At 37.9% G+C, this 24587-nt stretch overlaps 1 protein-coding gene across 1 annotated transcript in view; it reads left to right on the forward strand.

The window, feature by feature from the left end:
* The window catches only part of LOC110166803 (voltage-dependent calcium channel subunit alpha-2/delta-1), a 182812-nt gene that overhangs the window by 70682 nt on the left and 87543 nt on the right, over nucleotides 1-24587 (forward strand). Inside the window, 3 exon segments of the mRNA XM_055155850.1 lie at nucleotides 1116-1151; nucleotides 4805-4925; nucleotides 16398-16529. Of these exon segments, the coding sequence (XP_055011825.1) occupies nucleotides 1116-1151; nucleotides 4805-4925; nucleotides 16398-16529 (289 nt within the window).

Raw genomic sequence — 24587 nt, forward strand, 5'->3', positions numbered from 1 at the left:
AAAAAAACATATAAGTTGCACCAGATTATAAGTTGGACTTTCTGGGGGAAATTAATTTTATTAAATCAGAGCTCAGTAACCGCATTTTATTTTGAAAAGCAAATTATAGTAATAACAATAGAATAGAGAGTAACAGGCTGTTAATGTAACTGTTATTCAGATAACTATAGCATAAACAACAGAACATAAGATAAGTTTACCAAACTCTAGATCTCATTCCAAATCACTAAATCCCTTTAATTCTTCATCCTCGGTGTCACTTCTGAGCAACTCCATGACGTCGGCAGGTAAACGGATGCCGCTTCCTCTTCTGCGTAGCTGTCGTCAGACTCAGTTCCAGTTAGAATTATTCCAGTCTTTCTGAATCCCGACAGGATGGTTTTGATTGTCCCTGAAGTTCATGCTTTGTCGATCCATCCAATTACTTCCAGGAAAGTTGCATGGTGCACCCTCCCGGTGTCACAAGTTTCTCGATCACTCCAAACTTTCTTTCTGCTGCTCGAGTACCATTTTTGGCTGCATATTTTGCTACTAGCAGCTTGTAATCTTCGAAATATGATTTTCTTTTTGGGGACATTTGTGTTCAGTCTTCTCAGTTGTCTTTATCAGTTTGTGTAAATTTAAATTTTTCAGTGGTACGAAGTAATGGTGAGATTGAGTGACATGATGCAGACAGGACAGTGGCTCTTTCTGCACAAGACATGTGCAATAGAGTGAAGTGACAATTCTATGGTACAGGAATAATAGGAGCAGCAAGCCTAGAGCGCCCTCTCACAGCTGTCAGTGTGAAAATGTTAATGTATAAGTTGCACCGGAGATGCAGGACCACCCAAACCATGAAAATTTTTTTATTTATAGTCCAAAAAATATGGTACTTTGAGATTTTTAATCTAAAATATAAATATAATATAAATATATATATATATATATATATATATATATATATATATATATATATATATATATATATATATATATATATATATATATATATATATATATATATATATATATATGCAGAATTACTCCAGTGTACTTATTCATCCAGGCCATGCCACATCTGTTTATGTAACACTGCTCTACCTTGACATAACATGTGTTTCTTCTTTTTACAGGACGAAGACATCTCCTATTATAATGCAAAAGACAATGTAAGTACCCCCAGTCTTTCGTTCTGTCTTTTTTTTTTTTCCTCAATCCTTCTAAGCCCCCAGCAGCCGCGCGGTCATACCCTCTGTTCCTCGAAATGATTCCACTACACGGCTATCTCAATCCCCTCCTCTTCACCCTCCGATTGAATTCCCAACGCATTTCTTTCATTCAGGCTTTTCCCCCCATCTCCTCAGCCTCCTCTCCACCGCTTGCTCTTTATATTCTTTCGTTTCTTTGCACCCCTCTCTTTTGTATCCCTCCGTCATCCCTCCTCCTGCTCAGGTGAAGAGGTTTACGCCATGTTTCGAGCCTAATTGACAGATGAGATGTATGAGGCTAGCTACACTGTTGCTTTATTAGGAGGAAGCACTTTTTTTCACTCACTATTCCCTACCCCCTACCAGCTTCGCACCTCTCCTCCATATCTTATGCTTTGCTTCATATGTCTTAGTGGAGACGGTGGATGCGCACGAAGATCAGGCGTGGTAAAAATTGACATTGACGGCTCGTGTGTCAGCTGCGTGTAGAGAAAACGTGGGTAGGACTGGAGCTTCATTAAGCAAATAAGTTGATATTGTAATTAAGATGTCATGCCATGAGAGAAGTGTCAAATGAAGGTACATTTATATTAGCAATTAGGTTTTGATAGAGAAGGATCAAGCATAGAAACAATATTAAATCATACTTTGCAGCTCATGTCATCAACATTCCCTACGGGGTGAAGCTAGCATGAGGCACTGCTCTGTCTTTCTGTGTTTCTCAAGTTACACTTTAAACAGTTAGGTTCGAGCTAGCACGATCTGACCATATTAATCTGACATAGCTGGTTTTGTACTAATCCATCTCAAATAACATTATAGTCACAAGCCATAATGCTATATATTATAAAAGATAAATTCCTTGTAAACAGTAAATAAAACCTTTCCAAAAGTAAAGCGTGGCACTAACAGTTCCAGAATGAAGTTTTACTCAATCTTCATATTTTTGGCCAGAAAAAACAACTTGTCCACATTGTCACATGTGCAGATCTGCTGCAGTTACAATGTCCACAGTGATAGAAAACACCCTTTCGTTAGGGACAGGGGTCGTGCGTATGGTGGGGGTGGTTCTGTGCCGGTGAAAGGCGAAAGTGAGGATGATCATAGTTTTGCAAGGATTCATGTGGTTTGGGGGGAGGTAGTCAAGGTGGGGGACAATTGTTGTCAACACACAACACAAATGAGTTCCCTCGTGAATATTAAAGAGCCGAGTCTTCCGTGTAGCTGCACATGTAGTGGAGGAATGTAAACACACATAAATTGCTTGAACTCACTCATGCACAGCCCTGCACTGAACCAAACGTCCCGTACCAAAAGGATTCGGCACGACTATATGTACCATTACACCCCTAACAGACATACATGCATTACCCACACAGCGTGATGTCACCACAAAGTATCAATAATACTATTATACAATATCTGTAAATGTCTGTAAAAGACTTGCTATGAACAGTTATTCTTTCCACAGAAGTAGGGGTGGTGCCAGAGGGACTTAAGCGGGCACTAGCCTCCCCTAGAATGGCCAATGCACACCCATACTCCCATCTAAAGGATTTTGTCCCATGTTCATAAGACACTCAATCTCTGCTAAAAAGGTTCATATAGCAACTATGTTCAAAATGAGACGACAATAAAAACAATAATCCCATATTAGGTTTTATAAATCACAACAGGGGCTAACTACATTGAAATGTTACTATGTTAATTGTGCACCCCCATTGAAGAACTCAGCACCCCCCCTAGCTCCTACAACCAACAGCACACAAGACATTATAAATCTCCATAGACAGAGTTTTTTTTTTTTCTTTAATGATGGCTTCTGATAAGTGTTGGCAAGAACATGGGCTGAACTGATGCTGCCATCAAACAAACAGTCGATATTGTCATAATCAGTCTACAGAAATGATGCTACATGAGCTTTAATGAGAGTGTGGGGGTAAGTGTTATAAATGTAACAGCTAGCAATTACTCAGACCATATAGCCTATTGATAGTAATGGAGGAATCTGATGGATGCATATGTAATTATTAATTTAATTTACTCTAAACAGATGATATGAACAGTTGGTTTCATCTGGTTTTCCATTACAATTTATGATGCTTTCTATATATTTAAAGAGCTTCAGTATGTTACATTTAGATTTTGAATGTAGATATAATTATTGCTATTGAATAGACATTTATCCATGGTACATTTTGTCCCGAGTTAATATTTACAGAGCTACTCCGTGAAAAAAATGGCTATTAGTTTAATCTGTAAAACACTATGCTGCTTTTGTCAATTATTTGTGTTTTCCTAAAACTGATGCTTATGAGGTACCTCATAAGCATTTTGGATAAATTGATTCAAAATTGTCATCAGTAGTTGTGTAAGAGGAGCAGTATTAGTATTTCTTGTTTATTAGGTAAGTTACAGTTAGTAAGTGATAACAGTTGTATGGGTGTGCCTCCCAGTAACTCCAGATGGAAAGTAGCAGCAGTTAAATCTGGTAAAGATTATCTTTTCTTTTGAAAGATTAATGATTTTGTACATGGTCCCTAACAAATACAAAATAAACTAACAGCAAACACATTTATACATTTTGTTGTTAGTTTAGGGTGGCCAGAGTTTCAAAAAAAAAAAAAAAAAAAAACTGGTACGCCCCTGCTTTGTGTTGGTTGTTAATAATAAAATTGTAAAACGAGTGCGTAATTAAGGAAAATTGTTATGCACTTGACCCATGTGAGTCAGTATAGTCACATTTTCTTTGTGTTTTGATAATTTTTAAGCAATTTTCTGTATTTTACCTAAACAGATGACAATGTATGCCTCTCTTTACTGTTTGCAGGTAACATATTGGTCAAAAATAAGGACACCTGGAATATTTCTTGTATAAAACTGTGTCAAATCACTGGTTTTGGATAAATGGAGGACAAAGGCTAAAAAACTGGGACTGTCCCAGGGAAACAGGGACGTCTTAGCTCTTAGTACATACTACATGAATAGGCTCTGTGCACAGTAGAACGCAACTTAGATAAATGTGTTTCAAAGATAATGCCAACTAAAAGCATAAAATATAAAGTAAAACAACCTGTTGAAATGAATTTAAGTAAAGACTATCTGATTGTTTTATTGTTGTCCTATTGTTTAGTGTTTAACATGTTGTCAGTGACATCCACCCTCAAGTCACTGTCCTCTGCCTCTTTAAAAATGTATTAATTTTAGCACAACCCAGCAATAATAGTAGTAATAGCAACTTTTTTTTTTTTCTTTTTTGGAGACATTTGGAGAACCATAGATGCACTCATAAAATATAATGCAGGTTATTTTGACAGAAAGTATTGCTTGCAGCTGCATTTTACCAACAAGCCCCCTTTGCCAAATAAACACAATAATAACGCTAGTGGGAGGTCTGACATTATATATACACACCATAAATCCAACTGCTTTTTATTTATGCACATTTTGCATTTTTTTTTGAACGGCTAATGCTTCTCCATCCATTACCAACCCCACATTGCTTCTATTGTATGCAGAATGGTGCTTCAGCAGATATCTTTTTTGTGTGTCTGCATGATATTTTAGCGTCAGCACTCCTCTCCGTGAATTCTGATCTGTCTATCTCCTCACAGCTGGACCCCAACAAGACGGAGGGCAGGATCCGGCCCAATTTCAAGCACGACGCCTCCTTTAAGCGACTGACCGACTCCAACTACACGGCTGTGCACATCCCCACGGACATCTACAACGGCTGTGAGTCTGTTTCCATGGTGACGCGATGCACACACAAACATGCACACACAACCTTATTATAAAATGTTGTTTACACATACAGCCCCAAAGAAAATCCGCCCTTGGCTAAATGAAAGTTTCAAAACTGATAGTTTCAAAAAAAGTGCAGCGGCATAACGGGAGCTTGTCTGCACACTCGAGGCTACGCTAGGTTGTCCTTGGGAGCTAAATGCACTGCGCGACAATGATCAATTTTTTGAAAATCTATTTAGATGCCATATTGAAGTCATTTGCTAAGTGGTGTGTTCATTAAATCTTTGGTAGTGGTTTTGCAAAGTACTTAAAGGTGCTCTACTCAATTTTACTTGTCTTAAAAATGTGAAAAACAGAACTATTTCATTTTAAAAGGTGAGCAGCAGTCCAAAGTGATTCCTCACTTACCTTTTGCAATGGCTTTATAAGTGCTTTTCACAACTTTGAGAGACCAAGGAGTTTTGCGGTCAAGATAAAGCCAACAATAACTAGCATGCTAATGTACATTTCCTGATTATTATACAATAAAGCATTTTCTAATTAGATACAGGCAGCATGCAGTGGACATATATTGACCTAAAGAGCTGCTTACAGAATATACTCGGGCAAGATAAATGTGCCCATTAAAGGTGCACTGTGTAACTTTTTGGTTGGAGATCCGTCACCTGCTTGTTGCTATGGATATGTCATTGCCTGAAATGTTCCACAGAATGACTTTAAACAGCTCTACCTTACATGTATTAAATTACAGGTGGTACTATAGCTCAAAAATACCTAAAAAAAACAAAAAAAAAACAACAGGCATTCTGACTGTGAGCAGGGTTCCCTCTCCGCAGATCTAATCTGTAACTTGGTCTGGCTTGGTCTCCATTATCATTCTAGACAAAGCAATAGCATCTCCATGGAGAAAAGCATTTAACTCTCTAGTAGAGAAGTTACACAATGTCCCTTTAAAAAGGTTCAAAATCTGTTATATATGTAGTACATTCATGATGCATTGATAGTACTGTACTTTATAACATATAATGTTATCATAGTAAAAACATGGCAACTAACAAGAAGATTATCAGTACTTGGTAAGCATCTTTCATTCTGCTTTATTCTATGACATAACCCTCATCCAATATGAATAGTTAAAATTTTCTTGCTAATTTCATCCTATTACCAAGTCCAATAACAAAACTGATATTATTTACTTCATTAAATTAATAAATGAGAAGTATTTTTTTCTTATTTACATATCAAACAAATCATCTTACTTATTTCAAAGGTTTTATTTTTAAGTGCAGTTGTAGATCTCTTGCAGTTGCAGTTTAAGTATATAATAAAATATAAAAAGATTCTTATTATAATTACACAGATATATTACACAGATATACCTGGATCCAATCTCAACAGACCAAAGGCGATATCTTTAACACTAACAAAAGGCCCTGGTGCCAGGTAACACCTCTGTGATTTGGTGGCATTTACCTCGAGTAGTTGGCTGTAATTTGAATCCCTGGAGTTCTGCTGACATTAGACATCGCTGAATGTCACAATTCTTCAGAATGACCAGACATTTTGTTACATGTGCTCTGAATATATATTTCAATCATTTCATATTTTTGCATTACAACGACTCCAGGTAGAAATGTTATTGAATATTTTGTCATTATGATATTTTTAAAAAATATTGTCTTTATTTGTTAGTTTTTCGCAATGACCAGCAGTTCTTTTGTGAATCGAATTAATTTGAGTGGGGCCAATAATTGCTTTAAAGATGTAGTGTTTTTTTTCACTGTTAACGTGTAACATATTTAGATGCTGTATCATGTATTTTATTCTATTCTATATGTTATATGGGTTAGGCAAAATAAGTGTTAACCTTCAGCCTACACGCCTTCAGTCTGTAGTATCATGCTAACCATAAGGAGAGTTTAAATAGGTTCCTGGAGAGATCGCTAGATTACTCAAACATGCATGGATGACATCTAAAACTTCCTGAAGCGTATTTTTGATGAGGGGACAACTTTATAAGATGGTAGAAGCTCAAAAAATGTCACCTTCTTTAACTTGATCCATTTGTAATATGCAGTTCATGAATGACTTATGTCTGTCTAATGACATTTCTTGCTTACCATATTTTATTAATCATTTGAGCTACAGATCTGAATGAAAACAATAAAAACATTGTGTTTTCCAGTATTTTCCAAGTGCACCATCCCAGCAGGGGGGCACTGTATTGTAAATGCTGGCGTAATACGCGTACAGTAGGACATGACAGGTGAATGCAGGGAGCAGCGTGGGGCTAGTCCTGCTGACTGCCCGTCTGCCCCAAAGTCACAGCCGGCCTCTCTCTGACCTCTGCCTCATGATGACTAAATATACACAGGCTCAAACAGGCACCCACTGGGCACAAGTCTGCACATAACACAACATGGGAGGGACGGGAGAAGTCTCAGCTATTCAACTTTAAAGTGCATTTGGCAGGTTTTGATATTGCTATGACTTGGTTTGGTGGGGTAGTACCTGTAGTAAATATTTAGTGGCAGTGGCAGTTTGTGAGGAAAAAAAAAATTGAGAGGATGCTCAAAATAGATAAAGGAGCAGTGAGTTAAAAACAGAATACAACACGGAAAATTCTGTTCAAAATGCCCAGATAATTTCTGCACAAATATTTTTTCTGGCAGATTGAACATTAAGTTGCTGTGTATTTTTTATTAGTCTAGTATGTATTCGTTTTATTAGTTATTAGATAAAACCTTTGTCACAACGGTGAAAAGAAGTGCCGCAATGTAGGGTAAATGTCTTGCATATTTTCCACCAGCTTCATAAATCTGCCCCATCACCAAATCTTCATCCAACAAGGTCGACAAAGGACATACTCTGTCCATGAAGAATTTATCTACAACTATCAAGCTAGGAAAGACGAAAACGTAAAAGCAAACGACGACTAGTATTAATGAACTACTAACACATAACTAAAACATAACTAATAAGTAATCAATTTCTTAATGTAGATATTTGCATAGACAGAGAGATTTGTGCAGTTCTAATGCTACAGATGTTCACAGATTATATGTTTAACATTTAAACTGCACAAATCTCTCTGTTTATGCTAATATCTACATCATGAAATCCATTACAAATACTTATGTTTTATTCATGATCATAATGTTTTGCTCAGGAGTAGTTCACTAATGCTAGTTGTTATTTGGCTTTACGTTTTTGTCTTTCTTACCTTGATAGTTGTGGATAAATTCCACCTTGCTGGATGAAGATTTGGTGATGGGGCAGATTTATGAAGCTGGTAGAAAGTATGCGACACATTCCCACAGATATTTTGCCATAGAAAAGTATTAATGTAAGTGATATTTACCCTACATGGTGGCACTTCGGGCTGTTGTGAAAAAGGTCTATTAGTTTTGCTGAAGACGGTGCATGTTATTGTTCATTTCCATCTGGTAACAGAACATACTCTTCATACACCAACGTAGATGGACACCGGAGGCAAGGTTGGTGAAGTGTCTTGCCCAAAGACACAGCAATAACACTCTAACCCCTGACGCACTGCAGTCCTAATGGCATTCTCATGAGATGATTACAAATGTACCCAGACTTTTTTTCACTTTTTTCCAAGAGGCAGTTTGCAATTGATTTTTACATTGACATTTTACATGAAAATCATTGCGTTATTAATATTTTTGAAACGCTCCTTTTCCTCCGAGCTAATTCAGAAACTCAGAATTACTTGACGCAAAACCATCTAACCTTGTAGTTCTGATTGATAGAACCGCACCGCAGTATATCACGTGGGAATGCTCAATGTATGGACAGAAAAATACAGAGAGAAATACAGATTTATGGCTTATTGAGGTCTCATGTTCCCAATCGCATCTACAGCCAGTGAATGTTCCAGGAATAACCTTTTCTGGGCTGAAGAAAATTGGATTCTGTGGGTGAAGTGGGAGCTAAGTTTATGAAAGCTGCAGCTCACAGTGTAGGACTGAAGCTGATTTTCTCATGATAGAAACCTATAGAAGCCACACGCATTCATATAGAGGTCAATAGGTCACCACATCCTATCACAACCTCATGTCAATGTAACAGAAGTGTCAGAGTTACTGCCAGTGTAAAGCGCAGTAGTAATAAGTAGTGACGTGTACTTTGTCCATAGAGTTATTAATACAACCAGTTGTGGAAACACTACATCTTTTGACAGGGTTAAAGGTGCATTGTGTAACTTTTTCTAGTGAAGGGTCTGTCAAATGCTTGTCTCCACAGAGATGTTATTGCTTTATCTGGAGTGTTTCACAGTATGGTATGAAATCAAACCAAATGACAGGTCAGATCTTACAGAGGCAATCCTGCTCACAGTCAGAATGCCTGCTTTTTCATGTACTTTTGAGCTAATAATTGAATAAATATAAAGTAGAGCAGTTCAATGTCATGCTGTGGAACATTTCAGATAGAGCAATGACATATCCATACAAACAAGCAGGTGATGGACCTCCAACCAAAAAGTTACTTACTGCACCTTTAAGGAAGTGTCATTTATATTTCATAAACTTAGTCTGTATCCACAAATGCAAGGTAAACATGTTCAAATCAAATATATCTTTAAAATGGTAAACAGATACGTTGCCAGTTTAATGCTCTGATCTGAATAGTCACTAAACCTAAATCCCAACCCCTGCAGCCAATCTTTAACCAGTGCTAGTGCAGCTTCTGCAGCTCAGTGAAGGAATTCTGGAGGTTCTGAATGTTCACAAAAGGCATAACCTGTCCATAAACTGAGAATGAGTCCTCTATTGCCGGTTATGGCACTGACAATCCAGGTTCAGTTGTGATAGTATTTTGGTTTAAATTTATTCCATTATCATTCTTCTTCTGTCTCTGCTTCTTTTTCTTCTGCTACTTCTGTTATTCTGTTGATACAATTTTAATTCTTATGAACTTTTATTCACGGGCTTCTGGAATGTCATGTTTTTCCTTTCCAACATTCTCATTGTTTGGTCCCAAGACGATTGATTCCATGTTGTCAGTGTTTAATTGGATAAACACTGCCTTCCCTCTCCTCATTGTGATGCAAATATATGTGTCATCTGCATAATGATGCTTTGATACATGTTACACATCAGATATATTACTGCATTATCTTAAACCGCTCAGAGGAAGCATACTAATGAGAATAAGCGGGGTCCTAAGATTTGTCCCTGTGGACCTCAATTGGCGATTAATTCATAAAGTATTCCCAAGCATTTTTTGTCTCATTATTTTACAACACTGAAATGTGATATTGCTGACATTAGTTAATAGAAATGTCTGTATATGTCTAACTTATTTAATCTATACACATTATTGTTATTTTTATTTAGCTTTTGTTACAACTAAAAGTCACATTTGGTCATAGAGATGAGGAAAAATCACACACGCATGCATGCACGCACGCACGCACACACACACACACACACACACACACACACACACACACATATATATTTCTGTTAGCAGTGTTACCCAGATGTGGGTAAAAAATATAGGGCGATGGCAAGATATATAGATTTTCTATTGCAACTGATGACCTTAAAGCCTTAAAACAAAACCAACTTTCCTGAGCCTTTAACCATGTTATAGTTGTTTCTCTTCATTTACCACCATTTACCCACCCAAAGTTGCATTTGAAGTGATTCATACATCTTTGAGCAATCTTTAATCACTTATTTTCAAGATGGCATTTTCCTGATCAACTCCCATCTTAACTGCCTTCTTCAATTTTATTTTTCAGTAATACACATAGGATTTGGCAGTGTAATGTAGTCATTTTATTACAAATTAAGAAAAAAAAAAAATAAATCTGCTACTTTCTAGTTTGAGCTGCATGGGACGACATAAGCTGACTTTTTAGATGAATATTGTGATTTGCCCAAATTATAACATAATGAAAACACATATTTGTCTACAGTTGCTGTTAATAACTAACTAGGTGTACTGTAAAGTGTTACATTCAGTGGAATTAGCTCTTCACTTCAGAGAGATATAATGCAGTGTCTAGCAGCAAACAGAACTGAAGAAACAGCTTGGATGAGCAGTAAAATGCCTTCACACTTAAAAAACGTGTGCCGAGTTAACAGAGTTAAATTTTGTTTTGGTATGGAACGTATCTGGATGACTGAGCATTACACATCTTACACGTCATTCCAAAAATATCGGCCCAAACCTTATTGCCTAAGGGTGTCTCCTGGTCATAAATTGATATCAGCATCAGCTATGGAAGAAAAAAACAAAAAAACATCAGTCGACCTCTAGTAACAAGTTGACTCAAATTTAAACAGTCTCTACTCATTTAAATTTCATGTTTACAAAATTGCACTTGATATTCACGTCTGAAGGAAATTAGCCATACAGTGTTAGCGTAGGTCCGAGTCCTTGATCAGATTGCTTAGAACTGCTTCAGTAAAGGGTTTCCAGTATGGAAGCAGCCCAGTACTCAGCCCACAGACATATGCCATTGACTTGTGAGACCTGTGATAAAAGCTTGTCTGTGGTGATTTATACATTTCCCTGATATCCTGTGGAGATGAAGCCATGGCCCGCTGTAAATTCAGTTTGGCATCAAAGCAGTGCCACATCCAGCTGCAGAATTCGTTAGAGTCAGAGCCAATATGGTCGACGAGAGGATCCAGGGTCCCCCGTGTGTTCTGATTATCACATATCATCACAACTGAGAAGTGCTTGTGACTAGTGAGCTGAAAATGACATTTCATCCATTGACGTCTAGAACTTAGAGAAATTGAGCGACCTTGTTTTTTAAGAGGTTGGGTTCATCAGTGTCATAAAAGTTACCAAAATTCCCAATATTATCATTACTTGTTTGCTATAAGCTAATGTAAATTCTTGTAATGTAATATTTTTATTTATTGAAAGCCCCAGTGTGTAACTTCTTCGCCAAAAAAGACTAAAACAAAACCATGGTTATTTCATTATTACTGCACTAACAAAACAAGTTGTGAATGGCCTTGCATCTCCGCAAACCCGACTCTTTATTGTCTTGTAGACGGGCCATCTCCTGCTTGTTTCCATGGTAATATTGCTCATTTGGCTATAATTTATCAATCGAGAGTGTTCCAGTGTATCAATTTAACTTTCTTTCTTTCCTTTCTTTTTTTTTTTTGTGAATCATGTAGGTGATGTGTCAATTCTAGAAATTTAAAATATCATTAGAGTTGTATGCAATCAGATTACTTCCAATTAATGCATTTTTTATTAGAAGTAAAATTGTAAAATTGTAACTTAATTTCAAGAAGGTGACTTAAAATAGGTATGGAAACTTATTATTAATGATCGTAATCTAATAATACATTCAATTTTACATCTAATTTAATAATACATTTACCAAATTTACCACTGCAACAATTCTCCTGACAATTTTACCTAATAACATTCAAATACTAATTCAATTTGAAAGGTAAAAGTGAGCACAGATGTTCATGTCTTGCAAGGCACACCATAGATATTTCATTATAGAATCTTGTGGTACTTAGTGTGGTTCCTGTTAAAATTCTTCCTGTAGCCTTGCCAAATCTTCCACTGCGTTCCTTCACACATGGAAAAAGCTCTGGCCTCCTGTTCTGAGCCTTCATTAAGTGGGCTCTCCAGAGGATCCCATGCAAATGAACTGTGTTTGCTCTGCACATCAATGGTCCTGCTGCAGTCAATAGTACTCTCCAATCTATCTCACCCTCTTTTACTATAGGCTTTCTTCTTCATTCTTAACTGGTATTTTGGAATCATTTCAGTGTTTCACATTGGTCCTCCTCTCAAACAAATGATATACTATATTTAGTGTAACAGTACAAAATAATAGTCCTATGCAGTGTTGTTATGATACTTTAATGCCAAACTCAATTTCATTACTAAGGAATAGACTCGATACTTCATACCGTGATGATCTATATGCATTAAATTATAGTACTTTCTTTCATATTACCATATGGTCTTATACCTGTGCAATCCTTCAGCCACCTAGATAGTTCTGTCTTATATTTGTTTGGATACAGCTCAGGTTAATTTCTGTCTTGTGAATGTATCTATGTCAATATCTGCTAAAATTTGTATCCAGTTTCGATACTAGTTTTAGTATCTATTTGTATTTCTTGTTCAATACTTTTGACAACCCTATTTAAGAGTAGGGAGCCAGCAGTTTATTGGTTTGTTCCTCTGATTTTTGTTTACTTTAACATAGTTCTTTAACCGTGGCTAGAAAAATTGTGGATTGTGTCCACAACGGTCATCTTTAGACATTTTATCTTGAGCGCTTTTCATTAAAAATATCACATTAATTTAATTTGCACTTTTTAAAAGGCTCAGAAAGTCCCACATAATATGTGCTCTTTTAAACCATTGGAAAAAAGAATTCTAAAGAAATGTGTTATGTGTGATCTACCTAATAAGTAAAATAAATAAAATGGTCACATTTTTATATAGCATTTTTCCACCTTCAAAAAAGGTAGAAAAAGTGCTTTCCAACAAGGAACCATTCAGTCATTCACATACCAGTGTACGCAGACACAAGGGGCAAGTTGGGTTAAGGCAAGGCAAGGCAAGGGAAATTTATTTGTATAGCACAATTCGTACACAAAGTAATTCAAAGTGCTTTACAGAATAAGAAATACATTAAAATCATAATAAAAACAAATCAAAACATAAATAATCATGAAGATTAAAATTAAAAAAGAGAGACATAAATTGGAGAGAATGAAAACCTTTCAGTTATATGCACAGTTAAACAGAAATGTTTTGAGCCTGGATTTAAACAGCGTCACAGAAGAGTCTGTCTCACATGTTCAGACTGTTCCAGGTTTTAGCTGCATGAACCTGAAACGCTGACTCCCCTTGTTTAGTCCTGACTCTGGGCACCAGCAGGAGGATGGTCCCTGAGCTCCTCAGAGTGCGAGATGGTTCATATGACACTAACATGTCACAGATGTACTTTGGTGCTCGGCCATGGAGAGACTTGTACACAAGCAGAGCTGCTTTCAAGTCTATTCTCTGAGGCACAGGAAGCCAGTGCAGAGACCTGAGCACAGGACTTATGTGCTCGTACTTCCTAGTTCGAGTAAGGACCCGAGCTGCAGTGTTCTGGATGTTCTGCAGCGTCTCACAGCTCATTTGGAGAGACCAGTGAGCAAACCATTACAGTAGTCTAACCTACTGGAGACAAACACATGGATAAGTTTCTCCAAGTCTGCTTTAGACAGTAAACCTTTGATTTTTGCTATTTTTTTTTAAATGGTAAAAGGCTGCAGATGTTATTGATTTGATGTGGCTGTTAAAGTTCAAGTCTGAGTCCATTATTACCCCTAGATTTCTTGCCTGATTTGAAGGTTTTAGAGAGAGAGACTGGAGGTGACTGCTGACACTGTCCCTTTGTTTCTGTGGACCAAACACTATGACTTCAGTCTTGTCAGAGTTTAGCTGGAGAAAGTTGTTTTGCATCCACACACTGATATGTTGGATGCAGTGACCAAGTGAGTCCACTGGTCCATAGTCTCCTGCTGCCAGAGAGACACAGATCTGAGTGTCATCTGCATAATTGTGGTAGGACACGTTATTGCTGCTTATTAACTGGCCTAATGGCAGCATGCAGGGTTAAGTGTCTTGCTCAAGGACAAAACAGCATTCATCTGTGGGAACTGGAATTGAACTATCAGCTTGTAGGTTAATGGATCTGACTGCTCTACCAGTGATAGTTATGTTGAGAGTAAGATTCGAACCGCCAGCTTTTTGATGCCACTCTACCAACTGCGCTACTGTCGCCCTATCCATCCATTTATCAGGGGCTGGGTCACAGGCTGAGCAGGAATGCCCAGACTTCCCTTTCCACACACACTTCTCCCACCTCTTCCAAGGGCACCCCAAGTCGTTCCCAGACCAGAGGGAGTCCCTACAGTGTGTCCTGGGTCTTTCCCAGGCCTCCTCCTGGTGGGACATGCCTGGAACAACTCAGCTGCTGCTCTCTACATTGATACATACTCCGAGCTCCTCCTGTGTGACCCAGTCTCTCTGTGTAGGAAACTCATTTCGACCACTTGTATCTGCAATGTTATCCTTAGTTTTTTTTTTTACCCAAAGCTCAAGATCAGGTGAGGGGAGGAATGTACATTGACTGGTAAATCGAGAGCTTTGTCTTTACTGTCGCACTAATAAAAAAAAACATAACACATTTTTCTACCAGATCAGTCTAATGTTCATTTTTTAGAGCCCCACTCATGTATGTGGTCCCATCGGCCTCTCAAAGCTCATACCGGCCCTGCTAGCTCCACTACTTCAGACTTGAGATTGGTGATGCGTTCGCCTCTCCATCATGTGTAGAGATGTGTGGGCTCGCTGTGTCTGTCTATCTCCTCTGTCATTACATCAATAACAGTGTGTAGCCTCCCGGTGCACACACGATCCATCACACACACAACGCCACACGGCAGATATTAAAGCGTGCAGATAAGTGAGCCATTTGAGACGCTTAATGACAAGAGCATATGCCGTAGATTACAGAATGGCGTCGTAACTGTATTTGAAATGGAGTGATTGCAATACTCAACTGGAGAAGGATGCTTAGGGAGATAATTAGAGGATTTTCCAAGTGCAAACAAACAGAATGCTGGGTAATTGTTAGGGATGTATTGTGTGGGTCGATGTTAAATCTGTGCACACATCATGGGTTAAAATAGGTTAAAGGTGCACTATCTAACTTTTCTGCTGGTCTGCCTACATTGTCTCCATGATGATGTTTTTATTTTGCTTGGAATGTTTCACAGTATGGTATTAAACTTAACTATCTCCATGGAAACAAACAGGAGATGTCACTAGACAGGGCAGATCTGTGCAGGGAATGGTTCGTTGACTGTAGACGTGCATGTTCTTAAACCAATAAAAAGACCCATAACTGAATGAATGGAAGATGAATAAGTTTAATGCCACAATTCAGGCAAATTAATACGATCTCCACGGAGACAAGCGGGCAGACCCTTTACTCGAAAAGTTACACAATGTACCTTTAAGGTTAGGGTTTAGGTTAGGAAAGCAGTGACAGTGGTTAAAGAGCCAATTTTCTTCCATATAGTTGAGCAAAATATGTCTTGCCAAAGTACAGGGATGTTGTATAAGCAGCTCTGCAAGCCAAAATAAGTCTGCTGTGTACTGCATTTAAGGCATTTTCTTGTCTGATAATCTCTGAAAGTTTTTAAACATGCTTATGAACTCATCAACAGTTTACTTCAAATTGTATGTTTGATTGATTCATGTATGTTTGAGTAATCGTGTATTGATACTTGGGTGCTCAGAAAATTGCAGTCTTCAATTAACCCCACCACTCTCTGCACTTACTTGCAATAATTCAAAAATATAACATCATTTCTTAACACGTATTTGATCTTATAATGATTAAAGTATGCTGTTGTGTGTGTCTTGTATTCACAGCCACCATCGTGCTGAATGAGCTCAAATGGACTGAACGCCTGGAGGTTGTGTTCAGGAAAAACCGAGAGAAGGACCCAACACTACTGTGGCAGGTGTTTGGAAGTGCTACAGGACTGGCACGATACTACCCAGGTACAAAAAAATCATACATTCTAATGCTATAAAAGATCCTTTGTGCACCTTAAAGGGCAAGGTTGACGCTTGTGAGCTTTAAGCCATGTCAGAATGTTGTTACCTCATCAAAATCAGTTGGAGTTGTGTTTTGTTTCATTTACACGTTTGAGTAACCCTTTATTATTAGTCTGGCTACATCTCTAAATCTCAAAATGCTCCGTTCCACCTTGTGATGTCATATAGTAGTAGTTTTCAAGTAAACAGCTCCTTTTACATTTAGTTCAGTAGAGATCAGAAAACAACATAATATGGGTTCTTCAAACTGTTCGATACAGAGAAGGGATAGCTTTTGTAGGTCGGAACTATATCACTACTGTCAATTCAGGTCTGTTTATGCTTCCATTGTAGGGAGTATTATAACCTCTGATAAGGTCATAGATACAGTAATCCACAAACAAATGTCAACAAGGAGCGAGCTGACGGTGTCCTTGGTGCGGCTGTGCAATGGAAAATTCACCCACAAGGTGATCCAGTATTACCTGAGGTGAAATTCCATGGAAATAAAAAGTTAAAACGATACTTCAGAACATTCTCCATAGAGATAAATTAATGTTATGCCATGTTGTGGAATATTATTGTCAAAGGAACATTTCTACAGAAACAAGCAGGAGGAGACCCTACTCCAGGTCAAATAAGAGTCAGGTTCGTGGAGGTGCAAGCCCACACACAAAAAGGACAGATGCTTTTCTAAATTTTACAATGCAATAAAAAAAATAAAACAAATAAAGTATGATTGCACTGCCACACCTTAAAAGTGATAAAGTATGATTTGGGGAATAACAAAAAAGGATCCATAGTACTCAAATCAAATCACCGCTGTGATACCACTACGTATTTTATGAGGACCAGTAGATGGATGGAGGCTCTGCAGACACAAAACATGCTAATAATGAAAGAAAACACCGTTGTTTTACCTCTTTGATACCTTCATGTAGCCCATGGTGTGGATACTAAACTTACCAAAATAATTCTTTATAAATAAAAAAACATACAAAAAAAAACAAAAAAAACTTTAGTCTTAAAATCTAATTTATTTGTGTGCTGCACATTGTCTAGGCGACTGTAGAGCTCGTTAAAGAACATCTTTTGATATGGCATCGGAAGCTTAGTTTTGAACCCTGTGCTTATTTCCTGTCTTGCTAAAAATCTTGGAGACCCTAACCCTTGACTCTGTAAAATTAGAACTCTAACCTAATTTGAATGACACGTAGTGTAATGATGCCCGTTGGATGCATGTATGACACTGCTGGAGTCGACTGTATGACCTGTTAAAATAAAAAGCGATACCTGTGGGTATGCTGTGCTGCTGCACTTACACGCTGTTACTGCTTTGGTGTAAATTGGGAGTTAGTCTGCTTCTTGACACTATGCGGTACCAGACTTGTATAAGTTTTGAGGACACTATGGCCAAGTATTGGTATCGGGAAAAAAAATTGATATATTCGAACTAATACTTAAACCCATCTCAGAATGTTTGTGCTATATAGTGCAATTTAATGGAAAAATGTGCATTCAACTCAAAATATGTTAAGTTATGTATATCCAAGACAATTTAACATGTCCACCAACAACCACCCGCTCACAGGAGAGTAACGTGTGAGGCTGGTTAGAAAACATGACTGGGTGTAACTGTGTTTTGTTGTTTTATTCATAGAATCCTACTCTGGATTATTTGGTGTAGAAATATAACAGGCCAAGATGGTCTTAAAATGAAAAGAAAAATGAAAAAAGGAAGTCTTTGCCCTGAATTACACCACACACACACACACACACACAACTAACTTTCTCCATGGAGATAGAAAGGCAAGCGCTCCAGCAAACAAACATGTTTTAAAAGTTTTTTACATAGTGGCTCTTTACCTGATTTTTTCTTTCATGTATTTGAGCAAAATGTGTATATAATAAACAGTTCTTGAGGCTAAAATAAGTTAACTGTGTACTGTCTAAATCTGATAATAAAAACTTTTATTGCCTGAAAATCAGAGAGTGCCTGGTTAGCATGCTAGTCTTCATTAGCATTTACTGAAAGCCAGTCTGTTTTCATTTCAATTATGGCTCACAACAGAAAAATAAAATATCAGAAGTCTGTGGCTGGGATTTGTTCAGCTGCTCCTGTGCCTTCTCCAAAATGCTGACAACTCTAAACTTAAGCAGTACACTGCACTTCTGAATATTTAGAGGACAAACAACAACGCAATGACAATAACTCACAAGTATAAAGCTAATCATGAATACACTATGTTAGCTAGCTCCATAAAGCTCCATGATGTGGTGATGACAGAGCCTCATGAATAGAAATAGCCCAGCCTAAAGAACTCTGCTCTGGGGTTGTTAGAAGCAGCACAGCCCTATCTGCCCACACCATATTAAATCAATACACGACAATGTATTCAAGACATTTGCCAAGTCATGAATAAATCTGCAAGTTTTTGTTACTGTGATGAGTTATTGAGTACTACTGTATTGTTATTAAAGGCACTGCATCAGATTCTTACTGTCTTAAAAACGTGAAAAAGTGATCTAGTTCATTTTAAGTTGTCCAAAGTTATTCCTCACTTACCTAATCCCCAATTTATCCCAAAGCAGTAACAGCGTGTAAGCTAGAGTGACCAGATTTCCAGAATCAAAAAATGAGACACTCCCAGTTTGGGGTGGTTGGTAAAAATAAAATTGTGAAACAAGTGCATAATTAAAGAAAGTGTTGCTATGCCCCTGGCCTATTCATGACTTATTCACCTTTACCTAAACAAATAACATTTAATGCCTCTTGAGTGTTGGCAGGTATCAGATTGGTCAAAAACAAGGACATCTGGAACATTTCTTGTTTAAAACTGGGACAAATCAATTGTTTTGAATAAATCCACTGGGACAGGGGACACAGGGCTCAAAAATAGGGACATAGTAAATAGGGACATCTGGTCACCCAAGCGCAGCACACGCACACGCAACACACGCACAGACAGCACAGGCAGCACACGCAACACACATACAGCATTAAAACCAGTCAGACCATCTACACCAGCAATATCATATGTGCATCCAGAAGCTGTAATTACGTATCACTCAGATTAGGTCTGAATTTGAATTTTTCAGCATCGATGGCATAAATATAATACACGTTGTGAAACAGCAACTTTACAAGAACATCTTCAAAAGGAAAATATGCATGGTGCAGACTATGAAGGTTAGAAAATAAATATTCTAATTATTGCGTGCAGTAGTAATCTATTTAAAGTTTCACTGTGTAACTTGTCCAGTGAAGAGTTGGAGTGAAGAGAGAGTCACCTATTTGTTTTCATGGAGATGCCAATAATGCGAAACATCCAGAAAGTTCCACATTATGGCCATACATGTAAGAATCTCCATGGGGACTTGCAAGCCATATTACAGGTTAGAAGTGTGAAGAGGCGACCCCACTCACAGTAAAAATGAATGTGTTTTAAGATATTTTTCAGCAATAAATAACACCTGTAGTTGAACAAATGCAGATCCTTTTAATGCCATACTGTGGACAATTTAAACCAAAGCATTAATATCTCCATGGTGACAAACCGGTTGTGGACCCTCTCTAGAAAAGTTACACAGTACAGCTTTAATGCGAGCACCTTGTTGTAAACTACCAACTACCCAACTCTGCACAAACAAACTATACTGAAAAATGAATTCAAGTACAATAAGGACTGAAAAAGACACAGGCAGAGTGCGTCGTGTAAGGTGACAGACAGTTTTATAAAACCTACTGTGACTCAACACCCATGCTCTGCCCTGTCCTCCAGCTCAATCGATACTGCAGCTGATGTCATCAACATTCCCTGGGGTGTGATGCTAACTGTAAGCACGACTCTGTTAGAAGCTCTGGTACTCAAGTTAGACTTGAATCTGAGCTTTATTTTAACAGTCTGACCAGAAAGAGCTGAACTGTTTGGAACTACAAAAGATGACTTAAACTATTAACTCAAGTCTCTCACCTTTTTGTTGAAATTCAAACACTAAACAAGACAACAAATGCTCGTATTGATAACAGAATCCTGAAAATATGTAAAATGTGTGTTGTTTAAAACCATTTTTCAGAGATCTTTTTTGACCTTGTGATGGCATGAAGCTGTAGTTTTCACAATAACAGCTCCCTTTTACTTTTTGTATGGTAAAAACTGGCTATCCCAGGTCAGAAATCATCCAGATGATTCTAGCAAATGGGTATGGAGTTTAAAAGCATAGTGGAGCACATCCTGTATTACCACATGACATCACAATGTAGAACAGAGTGTTGTCCATCTGAGAGTTGAACTCAACCTAATTAAAAAATAATGTGTGTTAAGCATGTGTGAATGAAACAAAAACAAAACTTCTTCCACATCTGGTGCACCACTGGAACTCCATTCATGTTTTTCACCTAATGCTAATACACCAAACTGTACTAAGCTAGGTAAAAAAAAAAAAAAAAAAAAAAAAAAAAAAAAAAAAATATATATATATATATATATATATATATATATATATATATATATATATATATATATATATATATATATATATATATGTGTGTGTACAGCATTTCTTAAACGCCTGTTAATGCACATATATTACCCAATCATCAAATATGCTTCCTTCCTCGCGCTGCCAGGCTAACACTGCTTGAATTCACACATGAGGGTGTTATAGAGAGGTGCCGAGAGTGTCACCAGAATAAACAGGGAGACACTGTACATTTGATATTCATATCTTCTCCTGTACTCCACATTGGTGAATAACAAGGAGATTAGAGTAGGCCTGTCACGATTAATACTATATTGACTTATCTTTCAATATATGAAAACTGGAACAATATATTTTGGGCTCAGTTTTTATCTTATGTATGATTTATTTGTACAATTGGGGAGATTCGGGGTATTTTTGTTGTAATACAATAAGATTTGAGCTGTAGAGTTCTGAATAATATGGATTAGAGCCCGACCGATATATCGGTTGGCCGATATTATCAGCTATCGGCCGATATGCTTGCTGATAGGGGCCGATATTTCACGTGGGCATGTTATACCTCGTTATAAAGCTTAGACTCTCTACATTCTGTTCATTTAATCCAATTTACAGACAGATAAATGTCCTAATATGTGGCTCCACATCAGTATTTATCTACGGAGTCATTTGTCTGTGTGTGTCCGTACTGTCCCTGAACACACCACAGAGTCGCGTCACTCACGTGTGTTTGTTTACACCTGCAGACACAGATCCAAACACTGAGATTATATTCTTTTTACGGACAATCGGTTTGAGTCTGGATTAAAAGGACATTTATTAGTGCAGATTTGTGATGTGAGGAGGAGCCTGTGTGAGCGGTGAGTGTTGGAAATATGTCGACTCTGAAGCTAGTTTTTGTCATTTGTTATGGGTTAGCTGCTGTAGCTCCCGCACATAAACAGTCTGTTTTCTATTGGTCTGTTCTAAAGTGACTATATTGGCCGTATATTTGCTACTGGACCTGCACTGATATGTAAATGAGCTGTGAATAGACGTGTGAATTATGACATTTGCGCATATAATTAATTACCGCGGCGCGCACGTATTTACGGCTAAAGGCTAATAGCGCTACTTTCTTTACCAGTTATGGGTCCGTCGCGAACGAAATGACTCTTAGAACCGGCTCTTTGAAGGGAACGATGGGAGCCTGATCCTTATTGGGAGCCGTGTTTTCTCTTTTTCTCACTTTTTTTTCTCTTCACGCCGCGTGATTCGTGGTTTTACAGCGGCAGCGGCTCAAAACGAATCTTTGAGAAATTTGCGTGTACGTAGGATTTAAAAAAAAAAAAAAAAAAAACGAGCATATTTGACTGTAGTTTAGCATAAAATAAATAAGTCCCGGTTTAGTCCTTTTTCAGTCCTGGTTTAGACCTGGTTCAGTCCTGATTCAGTCCTGCTTTAGACGTGCTTTAGTCCTGCTTGCAACAAAACAATCTGAAGAGCCACTTGGGAGCCAAAAGAACCAGCAGCTTTTAGTGAGCCGAGCCAAAAGAGCCGGTTCTCTAAAAAGAACTGGAATACCCATCACTAGTGTCTAGAATGTGATGCAAAAATGCCATTAAGCCGAACTACTGTCTGTAAATATGATGTAAAGAGGCAGAATAACAATAAATGTTGCCTAAATAAACCCAATTTAAAATCCACCAGAGCCAAACCTAAGTTTTTTAAACAATTCAACATTTACAGTGAATTTTTACATCACTAAATATATCGGCGATTATATCGGCTATCGGCAGCTCCAACTCCCATTATATCGGTTTCATATCGGCCACAGCAAAATCCATATCGGTCGGGCTCTAATATGGATCATTAATGGTTCATTCTGGCATTTATCTGTTGCAGCCAGTGGTAAAATGTAACAAAGTAAAAATAGTGAAGTACTGGACTTAAATATACATTTTAGGCATCAGTGCTTAGGTAGATTACTTCATACCTTTACTTCATTACATCTGAGAGCAGGTATCTGTACTTTCTACTCCACTACTATTCTTTACTTTCTGAAAACTCTATATTAGAGAAACTAACTACTACTAACCAAACGTCAAAATTACTTCATACCCTTCATTACATCTGAGACAGGTATCTGTACTTCTAAATATTTTTGTAAAAGTAAAAGATACTCTAAAACTAGGGTGACCAAACGTCCGTTTTTCCCCGGACATGTCTGTTTTTTGCGTCCTGTCTTGGGCGTCCGGGTTTATTTTTTAAAGTGATGGAAATGTCAGGGTTTTCATTACCATTCATTGGGGCCATTAAATTGAGAAGGAGTCAGCAGACACAAACAGTCAGACAGCCTGCAACATGCCGAAGCGCAAATGTGCATTTAACAATGACTTGTACAAGAAACAAAAAACAAGTTGGAGGCCATGTGCACAGGTTGCGAGGTGAAAGTAGCCCAATGTCAAGGTCATACTCTCCATCCCTGGTAAGGTGTCTGGATTTTCACAAACGGAAATATGGTCACCCTACTAAAACTTCAAATTTTTTTCTCCAGTATCTGAGTACTTCTTCCTAGGGAGCCCACCTGAAGACGTGCACGAAAAAAGATATTAAATCATGACCTCAATTTACTATTTCATTCCCACAATAAGTAATTCATTCCCACGTTTTAGCTAAATTGTTCCCATGTTTTAGCCAATTCATAAAGATTACCATAGCCCATAGGTTCAAAAAGCCCAATAGTCCGACAGCCCATTAGTCTAACCACACACAGTAGAGATGCATGGGTGACTTGTAACATGCTGAGGATAAATTGTTTGTAAATTCGGAGTGTGTGTGGAAGCCACACCGGGGCGGGAAGCCACAAACACCAGAAGAAGAAAATCTACGCCGTGTCATTAGAGGATTATAAATATATACATGCCATAACCGCAGAGCTGATCACCAGGACTACACCAGGACTGGACCATGGCTGAACCAGGGCTGAACCTACGCCATGTTATTAGCGGATTATAACTATATACAAGTTGCAACCCCTGAGCCGATCGCCAGGACTACACCAGGACTAAACCAGGACTGAACCAGGACTGAACCAGGACTACTCTGTTAATGACACAGCATAGATTTTCTTGTTCTGGTGTTTGTGGCTCCCTGCCCTGGTGTGGCTTCCACCCACACTCCGAATTCACTAACGGTTTATCCTCAGCACGTTACAAGTCATCCATGCTTCTTTACTGTGTATGGTTTGACTAACGGGCTTTCGGACCAATAGGCTGACCCCGTAGTGATGTGTACGAATTGACTAAAACATGGGAATGATTTACCTAAAATGTAGGAACGAACGACATATTGTGGGAACAAAATAGAAATTTGATACCACGATTTAGTCTCTTTTTTCATGCACGTCATCGGGTGGGCTTCCGATCTTTCACCACTGCGTGCAGCTCAGGCTTTTTGATGATGCAGTTTATTTAAAAATGGTTTACTAGGATTATCTTTCATTATTGTTATAGTGTCAGTGACATAAAGTAGTTTAAATATTATCTCTGTAGCAATATA

Source organism: Boleophthalmus pectinirostris, unplaced genomic scaffold, assembly GCF_026225935.1.
Source record: "Boleophthalmus pectinirostris isolate CB_2022bp ecotype Guang Dong unplaced genomic scaffold, ASM2622593v1 HiC_scaffold_2, whole genome shotgun sequence".
Taxonomy (NCBI): domain Eukaryota; kingdom Metazoa; phylum Chordata; class Actinopteri; order Gobiiformes; family Gobiidae; genus Boleophthalmus; species Boleophthalmus pectinirostris.